Below are 15,055 nucleotides of genomic sequence, written 5' to 3'. Positions count from 1 at the left end.
GCAACTTGAAATTAGCAGAGGTTGAGGCCTGGCGGGTAACGAGAAGAGAGGATACACTTGAAGGGCAAGTTCCCATCTTGCCACTCATACCTCACCTGTCATTCAACAACATCTTTGTCTATGTACTTCTGCCTCGACTGACATCTCTGCCCAAACTCTTTGCCCTTACAAATGTCTGCTTGTGTCTGTGTATGTGCGGATGGATATGTGTGTGTATGCGAGTGTATACCTGTCCTTTTTTCCCCCCTAAGGTAAGTCTTTCCACTCCCGAGATTGGAATGACTCCTTACCCTCTCCCTTAAAACCCACATCTTTTCGTCTTTCCCTCTCCTTCCCTCTTTCCTGATGAAGCAACTGTTGGTTGCAAAAGCTAGAATTTTGTGTGTATGTTTGTGTTTGTTTGTGTGTGTATCAACCTGCCAGCGCTTTCGTTTGGTAAGTCACATCTTCTTTGTTTTAGATATATTTTTCCCACGTGGAATGTTTCCCTCTATTATATTAAAAACAAAGTAAGTGATTTTCACAGATTACTACTAAAGTACATTCATGTAAGTCCAAATAATTTGAGTCAGCAAGACAAAGTGTTTGATCCGTGAGGCCACACAGCTTCTTTTCACATGTTAATACAGGGAATTGGCAGGTCTTGCAAGACAAGTCATATTATTTACAGATGATGCCACTTTTTTTTTTTTAAGGAAATTTGTGTTTACTTTTTTTTTAAGGAAATTTGTGTCTCGGTATTCTAAGTTGTACTCAAGACTGTTGTGCTTAGGTTTTTATGTGGAACAAAGAAGTAACATATATACACTGGGTATTGCAACTGTGTAACTTAAGACCTCTGTGTGAATAATTGACTAAAATGCACAACCTATAGTAAGCAAAGTAAGGGGAAGTTGTATGCAGAGGCTTACCTCAAACGCCAGCTGCAATCCACCATTATAAATAACGTACAAACGATCATCATCGCTGTCTATGAGTGTGCGGAAAGCCATTATAAGAGTTGTCCAACAAGAGCGTCCATCCAGAACCTGCATTAATTGTATAAGATTAGTTTTAATCACACACATTCATGATAAACATTTTATCTAAAAATTAAATGAACATTAAAGGACCAAGTAGTACTTAATGTTATGCATATGGCACTAAATACACATGCATTTGTGAAATAGCAGCACCATCAAGAAATCAGGATGAAATTTACGCAAAATGTAAATCAAAAAGGGAAACATAAATGAATATAAATTGAACTCACATTCCTGTATTATGAGCATACCACGAATCTTAATGTCAGATATACAATACAAGCTTGCTTGCTTTCTTTCTTTGGCTGATGCCTTGTCCCGCGGTTTTGCATGGTCAGCATGGTTAGGAATGGATTTGGCAAGGTTAATTTTAAGGGATATCAGATGGTTTCATGCCAAACTGCTTGTTAATGATTCATTTGAAAGGAGATGGGTGATTATTACAAAGAGATAAACAATGTACTTTTTCAAAAGTGGTTTGAGATGTCATTTACGACAAATCTACAAGTCCATCAGTGATCATTATGGATAACACATTACACAACTCTGTTTTTCATGAAAATACACCAACTTTGGCAACAAAAAAAAGACAATATTATTCAGTAGGTAAAATGACAAAAAGTGGATTTCAGAAGTCTGAAAAGAATGAATTGCTCGAAATTGTTGCATAAAAGAAACCACACTTCCAACATACATAACTGACAAGCCTGCTAAATGGCATGGGCATGGAATCGTTCGACTTCCTCCATATCACTGTTGCTTTTCAATGTCATTGCAGAGGCATGGGCACAAATAAAAAAATTACGTTGCTGCAAACAACAAAAAATTCAACATCTCTGAAGCTAGAAACCTCCTTTTGAAGTTGTCGGTCAGGTGACAAGCAAGATCTGGAAGAATAGTGTCAACAGCCCTGCAAGTGATATCAGAAAACAGCCAAAGATGAAAAGATTGTGGAAGAAGACATTGAAATTTAATTATACATCTGGGAGGGTGCAGTGATAGTTCGAGTGGTGCTACAGAAGACTATTCAGTATCAGATTCTGACAGTGATGGGGGTGGTATTTTCCCTTCAGCATAACTACAACACACTCAGGAATTTAAGAAGGGAGCATTCCACTGATCTCTATGATCACATTGTGAGTATTTTCTTCAGGTTATAACTGTTAATATACTGATAAATTATTCTGTAGCTTGTTGTAGAACTAATAAATAAGGTAAATATTTAACAACAAAAACAAAAACTGCAAATGTTCAATAATTTGCAAAAATAGTTTTCATTTGTTTTGTGAAGTGTAACAAATAACTTCATGATATTTCAGCATATTAGATACCAAACAGCTCTTTTCAATTTTTCGAGCTTATATAGGGTGTCTAGTGGGTCAGTATTCAAGGATATGACAGGAATGATCACTGCAAGCAAAAAATATCTTAAATGTGGGCTCTGAAATGTCTGCCCTAAGATCTACGAGCACCACTACATCTTCTGTGCAGTTTCTTTCAGACAGTACTTCATTATAGAGAACAGTGTCAGAGGCAAAAAGTTTGAGGTTACCGTTAATGTAAGCAGCGATGTGGAAGTATGTGAGGGTTGGAGTCCTAACAGCTACAATTGAAATGATGTTGACGATGATGATGATGATGATGATGATGATGATAATAATAATAATAATAATAACAATGAGGTAAAATTGAATGTCAGGAACTTTTACTACAAACCTGTAAGTAAAGCTGCAAGGTTTGTCTGCGGAATGCACTAATTTCATGTAGCTCTTGTTCTGTACTATCCGGAAACTTCATTACAAATAGTTGTATCAACTTGAACAACTCATCAACAGCCTGGAAGTAATACATTGGAGAAATAAGAGAAATAAATTTGTTCTAAATTGTTAACTATCACATGCAGAAACAGTCCTAGTTTTTTTGACTGGATCTTTGTGGATAACATGAATATAAAATATAGGTGCACTTAATAAAAATATAATAATTATTCCCAAAATCTAAAGAGAGAGAACAGAATCTACAAGCTAAAAGTAACTCACTGCACTATACTGTGTTGGATGTGGTGTAATATTCTTGAAAGCCCAATGTAAGTTCTGATGGTTGGCTAGTGACCTCGTGAAAGTTCGAGATTGCTGACAGCACATACGAAGTAACCCATAATATGCAGGAAGCATTGTACGGTTGAACATAACAACGTCCTGATCTTCATGATCTGCCCTAGATAAGACATAAAAAAGATTTAGGTTAAATACAGCATATTTTATTCTTCTTCTTCTTCTTCTTCTTCTTCCCCCAACAGCAGATGATTCACATGTTCTGGTCACAGAGAAAGTTGTAACAAGAGAATCATGAGCAACAATTACGTACCTCACAGAATTAGCTTTCAAATTAATTTTTTTACCCTACATCAAGTAAACTTAATCACTATACACAATCACAACAACCAAAATCACTCAAAAATCTGAGCATGAGGTGATCTGATCAACAGTGATCAGGAACATTACAAAACGTGAGAGTTGTAGTAACCAAGCTGAGCAGTAACATAATTTTCAACTGTTGCTGCAGTCACATTGTAATAACCTCCTCTAGACACGCAATGAATTAGTTTCTTCTTCTTCTTCTTCTGCTTCTTCAAAAATATACTGCTGTGAAGCACTTATCACTCTGGATATGGACCTGGCCTGATGTTGCCTTGGTGTTAATGTGCATGGATCGATAACATTCATGCAGCAATGGAAAGGAAAGGGATAGAAGGCAACTGTGAATAAGAAAATAAAGACTGAGTGGTAACAAAAAATGTAATACTCCAGCAAAATAAAGTTATTTTTTCAGAACATTGATATTTTGTTTCTGACTTAGTGTGCACATGTTTACAGATCATGTTGCTAATTAATCACCAGTTTACGGATGTTGGGTTACTGACCATGTCCATAACAAACATTGAGCCGTATTGAGAGTTTTAAAACCTCTCAGGTGCATACCATATTTACTCACATGTAAGCCAACCTCAAATGCAAGCTGCACCCCAGAAATGAAATTCGGAGGGGGGGATTAATATCATTACTGCTAAGCTTAGTTATTATAAAAATCAAAACAAATATGCTTCAGCATATAATGGATAAAGTATAAAGTGGCCCCGCCGCTCAGGGATTTGCGAGTAGTAGTATTTATGTTTAGTAATTCAGATGGACTTAAATTTAGAATGATGGACACTTGAAATTACTGTTACACTGCAAACAATGATAGCAGAGAGAACTCACAACATCTATCAAAATGTTCCAACAGAAACAATGGCAGCAGGGGCCACTAAGGCATTTACATATTGTACAGCAACTCATGTTCGAGTCTTACGCTATATCACATGATTGTCTTTCAAAGTATATTTTCTTTCTAATGAATATAGTGTTTTCATCCAAGAAAGTTGCATTTTGTCTTGAGAAAGTATACCGCTTGATTTAAAGGAAATAAACTTGACACAGAGCAATCCATATATTCAAGACAGAGGTTATACAGGGTACTTTATTAGATTATTTTTTAACATTGTAAACAATACAATTCATCTGCAAAGAATCATTTCCAGCAAAAGTAATCCGTACAAAGTGCAGACCACAAGCACTGCCATCACTGCAGAAAATCTTTCTTGTGTAATGTCTCCTACATCTGTCAACGTTGTTTGACTATCAAGTTAGAGCACGGCCGCCTAAAATACAGGCAGCCATAATTAGGTACTATGCGCAGGTGGGCTGTGAGTGGCAACATCACAAGTGAGTCCCACTGCACCACATACCTGAACACAGTCAGGATTTTTCATTTTTTCTTATGTGGCCAATAAAATGCTAGTATGAGATCACCTGGAGATGCTGAAATGTAAAACTGTACTTACTGTGCTTGTCAACTAATGCAAGATTCTTAAAACAGTCAGTTCTGATGGTGTGTGTATATGAAGACATTTGTTTTAATTGCTTTAAATACTTGAAAAACTCCTACATTCAAAGATGAGCTATATTAAATTTGAATTTCCCCCATGATAAAAAATAATTAACGTTCAATACTCCAAACAATAACACAATGGCCTCTGAGGCAGAATGACTACTCACATGGCAGCTTCTACCAGCATTTTTCAAAATTTTCTTAGGCTTTGTCCCTGAATCTAAGCCACAGGAGGGCCTGAATGTAGGTAAATACTAGTTTGATGAAATTTTAGATGAATTGCAGGAAGTCAGTAACTTCTTGCCTTCTGGTCATCTTCAGTTGTATACACTGTACCAAAATACCATGGTAGAAAGCTACTGACACATAGCAATTCACCCGAAATTTCATGGTACACTTATTCCCACTCACCAACAGCAGATTACACGCTGCCACAATAGAATTGGTACATCACCAATGTATTTTACTTTATCTTAAATTTTTTATTGAGTTTCTTTCCGCCTGGTGTGTGCCTTTGCTTCCCATTTCTTGCTGCACTCTTTCATATACACACACGAGAAACTGAATTTCAGATAGCTATTGTGGTTGAGACACAGCATTCCTGCTGCCAGAGTGAGCAGAATGTCACCTGAATCACCTGAACTGGCAGTCATCAGAAATTCGCCTTTCAGCTTATTTGATGTTGGGTACCAGAAAAATGGGACTATCCATCCTCAGAGCCGTGCTGGTACTGAGATTTTCGTGTCCTCCATCAAATGTATGCCATTACTACCTGGATTTGGAAATCACTGCCATCAGAATGAGCAGCCATTTCCAACAATGTGACCGAGGGGGTGAGTACTGTGGTTCGTAACAGCAGATGGACAAACAACAGCCCTGGTAGCTGAGTGGTCCGCGCGACAGAATGTCAATCCTAAGGGTCCGGGTTCGATTCCCGGCTGAGTCGGAAATTTTCTCCGCTCTTGGACTGAGTGTTGTGTTGTCCTAATCATCATCAATTCATCCCCATTGATGCGCAAGTCGCCGAAGTGGCATCAAATCGAAAGACTTGCAACAGGCGAACGGTCTAGCCAACGGGAGGCTCTAGCCATACGACATTAATTAATTAAAACAGCAAATTGCTCTCAAATTCAATGCTGAACAACTAAAAACAAGTAGTCGTACCACAAGAACCACCATCTTTGAATGGGTACAGGTACCATTGCCTGCACATGTCAACCAGAGCTTACTGCAGATCATAGAATACAAAAATCGTCATGGGCCTAGGACCATCTCCAACGGACACTCAAATGATGAGAAAATGCTGCTTAGATGATGATTAACATTACACAACAATGGCAGAGTATGAAAACACTAAAAATTACATTAGGTGATACATCTCACTTGTCTTTAGGGTACTAGACAAGAAGGCGGCAGTGGATGTACACTATGTGATCAAACGTATCCGGACACCTGGCTGAAAATATCTTACAAGTTAGTGGCACCCTCCATCGGTAATGCTGGAATTCAGTATGGTGTTGGCCCACCCTTAGCCTTGATGACAGCTTCCACTCTCGCAGGCATATGTTCAATCAGGTGCTGGAAGGATTCTTGGGGAATGACAGTCCATTCTTCATGGAGTGTTGCACTGAGGAGAGGTATCGATGTCGGTCGGTGTGGCTTGGCACGAAGTCAGAGTTCCAAAACATCTCAAAAGTGTATTGTAGGATTCATGACAGGACTCTGTGCAGGGCAGTTCATTACAGGGATGTTATTGTCAAGAAACCACTCCGCAACAAGCCGTGCATTATGAACAGGTGCTCAATCATGTTGAAAGATGCAATCGCCATCCCCAAATTGCTCTTCAACATTGGGAAGCAAGAAGGTGTTTAAAACATCAATGAAGGTCTGCGCTGCGATAATGCTACGCAAAACAACACGGTGTGCAAGTCCCCTCCTTGAAAAACATGACGACACCATAACACAACCACCTCTGAATTTTACTGTTGGCACTACACACAGTGGCAGAGGACGTTCGCTGGGCATTTGCTATACCCACACGCTACCATCGGATCGCCACATTGTGTACTGTGATTCGCAACTCCATACAACGTTTTTCCACTGTTCAATCGTCCAATGTTTACGCTCCTTACGACCTGCAGGGCATTTTTTGGCATTTACCGGCATGATGTGTGGCTTAATGAGCAGCTGCTTGACCATGAAATCCAAGTTTTCTCACCTCCTGCCTAACTGTCGTAGTCATGCAGTTTGGAATTCCTGTGTCATGGTCTGAATAGATGTCTGCCTATTACATATTGCGACCCTCTTCAACTGTTGGCAATCTCTGTCAGTCAACAGACGAGGTCAGCCTCTACACTTCTGTGCTGCACATGTCCTTTCACATTTCCACTTCACTATCACAATGGAAACAGTGGACCTAGGTATGTTCACAAGTGTGGAAATCTCATGTACTGACATATGACACAAGCGACACCCTATCATCTGACCACGTTCGAAGTCTGTGAGTTCCGCAGAGCGCCCCTTCTGCTCTCTCACGATGTCTAATGACTACTGAGGTCGCTGATATGGAGTACCTGGCAGCAGGTGGCAGCACAATGCACCTAATATGAAAATCATCCCCCCCCCCCCCCCCAATGAAACATGGACCCTGCTGTTAGTGGGGAGGCTTGTGTGCCTCAGCGATACAGATAGCCATACCGTAGGTGTAACCACAACAGAGGGGTATCTGTTGAGAGGCCAGACAACCGTGTGGTTCCTGAAGAGGGGCAGCAGCCTTTTCAGTCGTTGCAGGGGCAACAGTCTGGATGATTGACTGATCTGGCCTTGTAACGCTAACCAAAACGGCCTTGCTGTGCTGGCACTGCGAACGGCTGAAAGCAAGGGGAAACTACCGCCATAATTTTTCCTGATGGTATGCAGCTTTACTGTATGGTTAAATGATGATGGCGTCCTCTTGGGTAAAATATTCCGGAGGTAAAATAGTGCCTCATTCGGATCTCCGGGCGGTGTCTACTCAGGAGGACACTGTTATCAGGAGAAAGAAAACTGCCATTCTATGGATCGGAGCATGGAATGTCAGATCCCTTAATCGGGCAGGTAGGTTAGAAAATTTAAAAACGGAAATGGATAGGTTAAAGTTAGATATAGTGGGGATTAGTGAAATTCGGTGGCAGAAGGAACAAGACTTCTGGTCAGGTGAATACAGGGTTATAAATACAAAATCAAATAGGGGTAATGCAGGAATAGGTATAATAATGAATAGGAAAATAGGAATGTGGGTAAGCTACTACAAACAGCATAGTGAACGCATTATTGTGGCCAAGATAGATACGAAGCCCATGCCTACCAGAGTAGTACAAGTTTATATGACAACTAGCTCTGCAGATGACGAAGAGATTGATGAAATGTATGATGATATAAAAGAAATTATTCAGATAGTGAAGGGAGATGAAAATTTAATAGTCATGGGTGACTGGAACTCGATAGTAGGAAAAGGAAACGTAATAGGTGAATATGGAGGGGGTAAGGAATGAAAGAGGAAGCCGCCTGGTAAAAGTTTGCACAGAGAATAACTTAATCATAGATAACACTTGGTTTGAGAATCATGAAAGAGGTTGTATACGCAGAAGAAGTCTCGAGAAACTGGAAGGTTTCAGATAGATTATATAATGGTGAGACAGAGATTTAGGAACCAGGTTTTAAATTGTAAGACATTTCCAAGGGCAGATGTGGACTCTGACCACAATCTATTGGTTATGAACTATAGATTAAAACTGAAGAAACTGCAAAAAGGCGGGAATTTAATGAGAAGGGGACCTGGATAAACTGAAAGAACCATAGGTTGTAGAGAGTTTCAGAGAGAGCATTAGATTGACAAGAACAGGGGAAAGAAATACAGTAGAAGAAGACTGGGTAGCTTTGAGAGATGAAATAGTGAAGGCAGCAGAGGATCACGTAGATAAAAAAGCGAGGGCTAATAGAAATCCTTAAGAGATATTGAATTTAATTGATGAAAGGAGAAAATATAAAAATGCAGTAAATGAAGCGGGCAAAAAGGAATACAAACGTCTCAAAAATGAGATCGACAGGAAGTGCAAAATGGCTAAGCAGGGATGGCTAGAGGACAAATGTAAGGATGTAGAGGCTTGTCTCACTAGGGGTAAGTTAGATACTGCCTACAGGAAAATTAAATAGACCTTTGGAGAAAAGAGAACCACTTGTATGAATATCAAGAGCTCAGATGGAAACCCAGTTCTAAGCAAAGAAGGGAAAGCAGAAAGGTGGAAGGAGTATATAGAGGGTTTATACAAGGGTGATGTTCTTGAGGACAATATTATAAAAATGGAAGAGAATGTAGATGAAGATGAAATAGGAGATATGATACTGCGTGAAGAGTTTGACAGAGCACTGAAAGACCTAAGTCGAACCAAGGCCCCGGGAGTAGACAACATTCCATTACAACTACTGACAGTCTTGGGAGAGCCAGGCCTAACGAAACTCTACCATCTGGTGAGCAATAGGTATGATACAGGCGAAATACCCTCAGACTTCAAGAAGAATATAATAATTCCAATCCCAAAGAAAGCTGATGTTGATAGATGTGAAAATTACTGAACTATCAGTTTAATAAGCCACGGCTGCAAAATACTAACACGAATTCTTTACAGATGAATGGAAAAACTGGTAGAAGCCGACCTCGGGGAAGATCAATTTGGATTCTGTAGAAATGGTGGAACACATGAGGCAATCCTGACCCTATGACGTATCTTAGAAAATAGATTAAGGAAAGGCAAACCTATGTTTCTCGCATTTATAGACTTATAGAAAGCTTTTGACAGTGTTGACTGGAATACTGTCTTTCAAATTCTAAAGGTGGCAGGAGTAAAATACAGGGAGCGAAAGGCTATTTACAATTTGTACAGAAACCAGATGGCAGTTATAAGAGTCGAGGGGCATGAAAGGGAAGCAGTGGTTGGGAAGGGAGTGAGACAGGGTTGTAGCCTGTCCCCGATGTTATTCAATCTGTATATTGAGCAACCAGTAAAGAAAACAAAAGAAAAATTCAGAATAGGAATTAAAATCCACGGAGAAGAAATAAAACCTTTGAGGTTCTCCAACGACATTGTATTTCTGTCAGAGACAGCGAAGGACCTGAAAGAGCAGCTGAACGGAATGGACAATGTCTTGAAAGGAGGATTTAAGATGAACATCAACAAAAGCAAAACAAGGATAAGGGAATGTAGTCGAATTAAGTTGGGTGATGCTGCGGGAATTAGATTAGGAAATGAGAGTTTTGCTATTTGGGGAGCAAAATAACTGATGATGGTCGAAGTAGAGAGGATGTAAAATGTAGACTGGCAATGGCAAGGAAAGCATTTCTGAAGAAGAGAAATTTGTTAACATAAAGTATAGATTTAAGTGTCAGGAAGTCATTTCTGAAAGTATTTGTATGGAGTGTTGCCATGTATGGAAGTGAAATGTGGACGATAAATAGTTTAGACAAGAAGGGAATAGAAGCTTTCGAAATGTGGTGCTACAGAGGAATGCTGAAGATTAGATCACATAACTGAGGAGGAGGTATGTGGAGAGAAGAGAAATTTGTGGTGCATCTTGACTAGAAGAAGGGATTGGTTGGTAGGGCATATTCTGAGGCATCAAGGGATCACCAATTTAGTATTGGACGGCAGTGTGGAGGGTAAAAGTCATAGAGGGATACCAAGGGATGAATACACTGAACAGATTCAGAAGGATGTAGGTTGCAGTAAGTACTGGGAGATGAAGAAGCTTGCACAGGATAGAGTAGCATGGAGAGCTGCATCAAACCAGTCTCTGGACTGAGGACCACCACCACCACCACAACAACAACAACAACAACAACAACATGAAAATCATATGTTTTTGGGGGTGTCCAGATACTTTTGATCACATAGTGTATTCTGTCTATGGGATGTTTACAAGGAATTAAATAGGACATGCAACAGATCTGTATTTTATCTGGTTTACAAACAAATATGGGCATTTATAGGGCCCTATAGGTAATCTATGCCTCCAGAAAATGTACTATTTGTTCACACAACTACTCAGAATGATTCGAGAAATACTTCACAGACATGAAAGTCCTTGGGTGTTTTCCCATCACCTGACGTCAGTCCTATTTGACAAGTCTAGGGTTTTACAGAGTGAGATGATCATGCCTTCAAACAACCTCTGACCAATCTCCACAAATTGTAGTAGGTGACGGTAGTGGAGTTATGGATTGGGATGGCATCCAAATGCTTTTAGTTTCATGGAAGTTCACAGAAAGGTGCATTGCCATCATCAGGGCAACACGGAAAGAAGGGGTGGGTGATCTTTACTTCCTACATATGAGTAGGTACATATTTACAATTATTTGTTGAAGAGTTTAAGCATGATCACTGTTCACTCGGTTAGATCACATAAACATTGTCATTGTTGCACAGACTGTCACCTTTTTTTCCCAGATTTTAACAAAAATTCACTTTTATCTTCTACCTTATTGTAGACACACACTGTAAGTTTTGGGGTTAATTCGTTGACTTTCATTAAGTGTCATTTTTAAGACTGAATTACTTCACCATCACACTGTCAATAAAGTTGACCTTCAAGCAATTTAAGTTCTTTTCCTCTCTGTAAAACATTCTGATACTGAATGTGTCAGATATGTTGGCAAAAGTAAAATTTCCTTCTAACCTAGAGCATATGTAAGTGCTACCACCTAGTGCAAGTTTTTTACCTCAAAATTCACTCCATGCTTAAATATTGAAGTTTTTCTTTCTGATTATCTCCAAAGTTACATTTTCTTGAATGACTCTATTCCTGCACAAACTGCACAGAATTTGAAATTTCAATTTTCAAGAGGCACGAATAATGAACATATTGTAAATGCATAATCTCAAGATGAGAAAAAAGAAGAAGATAGCTGTTGGTGTATTTACATAAATATTTATCAATATAACCATGGTTAAGCAGATTCCAGAATGCTACATGTCATATTCTCAACACCTTAATAACTAGCACTCTTTGTCAAACTAAACACTGAATAATTTTGGCTTTTTAAAGTAAAATGAATAACAGAAACAGAAGCTCAGACTCACAGTATGTAATTGAATGCTATGTTCTTAGTAACATGAGCATTCTGCAAGATGAGTTGTACATTTTCTGGGCAGTCAACACAGACATGATGCCAAAAGAGCAATAATGCTTGTTTGTTGTGATGCACTGGTATTGATGGTTCAGATAGTTTGGGATGAAACAGCTGCCACAGATCCAAGAAATGCTGCCCAAACTGTAACATGGAAAATGAGCCTTGAATAACAGTAATACATAGCTATGAGAACTAAACTGTGAAGTGGAACTGTCTAGATAATTATTACATAAAGAGATTATATTAAACATACAACAAAGACAAAAATGCCACATGAAAATTTTTTGAAAATTATTAATCTCTTTAAATCAAATAAAAATTATCCCACTGTTATTGCATTAATGTCTAAAGAGACTTTTTTACATCTATGACAACAGTGTTATTCATTTTTGTTATTGTCTGGTCTAAGGGTGCAAAACAATAATGCTGTCATTGGTGTCATGAAGTAATATTTAAGAGGTTAGTTAAATAAATTACATAGAAAGTAAACTGATCAAAACATATAGAAATAATACAATATCAAAAAACTTAACAGATGGGCACAAAATGCTGCCCAAACACACACAATGTGCAATAATATTAAACAATTTTAACATTTGACTTTTAATGCCAGTTTCAAGAAATTGTTAATTTTTCTCTTCAAATACTTCTTGGAGGAATTGAAAGGAAACATAACCATTTAACTGACATTTAAACTTTTAATATCATCTTCCATATCAGCCAAGTACATGAGCAAGTTATGAACTCTAGCACAATCTGGCTGTGTCTACATACAGTGTGGCATACATGAAGTTATATACCAGAAACATCAAACACTGGCGAGTCTTTTCTGTGGAGGAAGAACCTACTTGTCAGAGGGCAGTAAATGACATGGAGATGAGGACTTTGTTTCATCTTTGTTGCTGAGGGGAGCTATGCTGTGGCCAGATCTAAAGATTTACTAGCCAAAACTTGTTATCAATCACTTTCACCCACTACTGCTTCCAATAGAATAATTCTGCTCTTCTACACTGGGTTAATTCCATATAGCGCAATGGCCTGCAGGAAAGATCTGATCTATGACTGGTTTCAATCTGGCCCACGGAAGAAATTTGTGGTAGAGTGAGTGAGATACTCGCATTGTACTCCACCAGAGATGCTTTTTTGGATATTTTTGCCAATGCTCGGCTCACCTCCTGGGATTTGCAGCTCATGACACATACATTATTTACTGCTTACTGCCTATGTCCATGCTACACATGGATAGATTACAAATGTTGAACAATGGTTGCAGCAGCCATAACTTTGTGAACAAACTAGTTATCTGTTTTTGGTTAACATATAAATATCTGTGGTAGCTGTTTATTAATTCCATGCAAGTGTTGGTGAGCATCTTTATTGAGTTTATTCGGAAAATTTCTGGCATTAGGAAGAGAAAATTAGATGCTTAATGTTGCCAACTCTAGGAGAAATGGATGGACATTTATTTCTTTACTATGTAGAAAGATAAACCTGCTTTCTGGTGTAGTGAATCACTAAATGAGGTGAAAGAATATCATATGAAAAGCACTTTTCTACGAAAGACATTGCTCACCAACAGCTTGCAGGGCAATTGTGGAAAGACAAAATGAAAATATTAATTTCCAATTTGGACAAGCAACAGCAAACACATACCAAACCAAGGACATGGTGAAACAACTCAGTTAAAGCTAGTTTCTATAGTGAATAGAAAAACTGCCAACTGCTAAAGCTTTTTGCTGAAGGGAATGGACATTGCAGATGTATTATATCCTGATAAAGAAAAAGAGTTTGAAAAAAGAAGTATCAAGATGAGCAGTTGTATGCCAAATTGTTATAACGGCTGACGACATTAAAATAAAGTTTGTGAGATCATGCTGCCACACTTGAAGCATTTGCGATCACTTTGGATGAGAGCACTGATTTGTCAGACAGAGCTCTGTCAACAATCTTTTGATTGTGGTGTAGATGTGGAGTTCATCATAATGGAAGAACAATTAGGATTACAGCCATTAAAGGGAGACACTACTGGTGAAGACATTTTTTGAGGAGAGATCAGGAAGGTTCAATCTGCAGAGGAGTCAGCTCGCTGGAGTTTGTTCTGAAGGAGCACCTGTGATTGTCAGTTCACCAAAAGATTTTAGTGGTACATTAAATGAAAAATCTGCTTAATAAATATTTAGAAAATCAATTTAACAAGTTTTCACTATATTATCCATCAACAAAGTTTGTGTGCTAAATCAATTAAAATCGAAACTGTCATGGCTGTGGTTAACAAGAGCATCAATTTTATAAAGTCCCACACATTACATCGCCACCATTTCAAACTATATTTTGACAACCTGTGATCCGATCATGGAGATTTAACTTACTATTGCAAAGGGAGAAGGCTGAGAGTGTGCAAAATGCTGAAACATTTTTACAATCTTTGACAATAAATAGCAGATTTCATGGCTGTCAAAAAGAAACTGCTGCCTCAAGTAATCAAGCCCTAATGGATTTGTGATTTAGTATTTCTGGTTAACTTCACAAGTTACTTAAATGACTTAAATTACAAGCTCTAGATTCAAGGTCAGTTACCTCATGAATTACACATCCATCTGGAAGTTTTTCAAACTGAGATGCACTTGTGACAAATGCAGATGGGAGCTGGAACTGTTACAATCTTTCTACAGTGTCAGCTCAAGAAAATATTGATTACATTATTTATGATGATGAACGGAAATCATTATTATTGCAGTTTGCCACAAGATATTGTGATTTCAGAAACACAGACAGCACTTTTGCTATATCTGCTAACCCAATAAAGTGTGGCATAAAAAGTGCTGCAGAAAATTTTCGAATGGAACTCAAGTTTCAAGGAGCTTTCTCTTTGAAATCTAAATTTGATGAAGTACGCAAGATCTAGTTTAATAAAACTTATTTGACTGGAAAAATATGC

General features: G+C 38.4%; 1 protein-coding gene across 1 annotated transcript in view; it reads right to left on the bottom strand.

Annotated features, from left to right (window-relative positions):
* Positions 1-15,055, bottom strand: part of LOC126472697 (ubiquitin carboxyl-terminal hydrolase 34) — a 529,852-nt gene that overhangs the window by 77,462 nt on the left and 437,335 nt on the right. Inside the window, exons 43-46 of the mRNA XM_050099952.1 lie at positions 12,068-12,258; positions 3,062-3,239; positions 2,739-2,858; positions 912-1,028 (exon numbers count right to left, since the gene is read on the bottom strand). Of these exons, the coding sequence (XP_049955909.1) occupies positions 912-1,028; positions 2,739-2,858; positions 3,062-3,239; positions 12,068-12,258 (606 nt within the window). The remainder of the gene's footprint in view (positions 1-911; positions 1,029-2,738; positions 2,859-3,061; positions 3,240-12,067; positions 12,259-15,055) is intronic.

The sequence above is a fragment of the Schistocerca serialis genome, chromosome 1, assembly GCF_023864345.2.
Source record: "Schistocerca serialis cubense isolate TAMUIC-IGC-003099 chromosome 1, iqSchSeri2.2, whole genome shotgun sequence".
Lineage (NCBI taxonomy): Eukaryota > Metazoa > Arthropoda > Insecta > Orthoptera > Acrididae > Schistocerca > Schistocerca serialis.
This window is presented reverse-complemented; position numbering and strand designations above follow the sequence as displayed.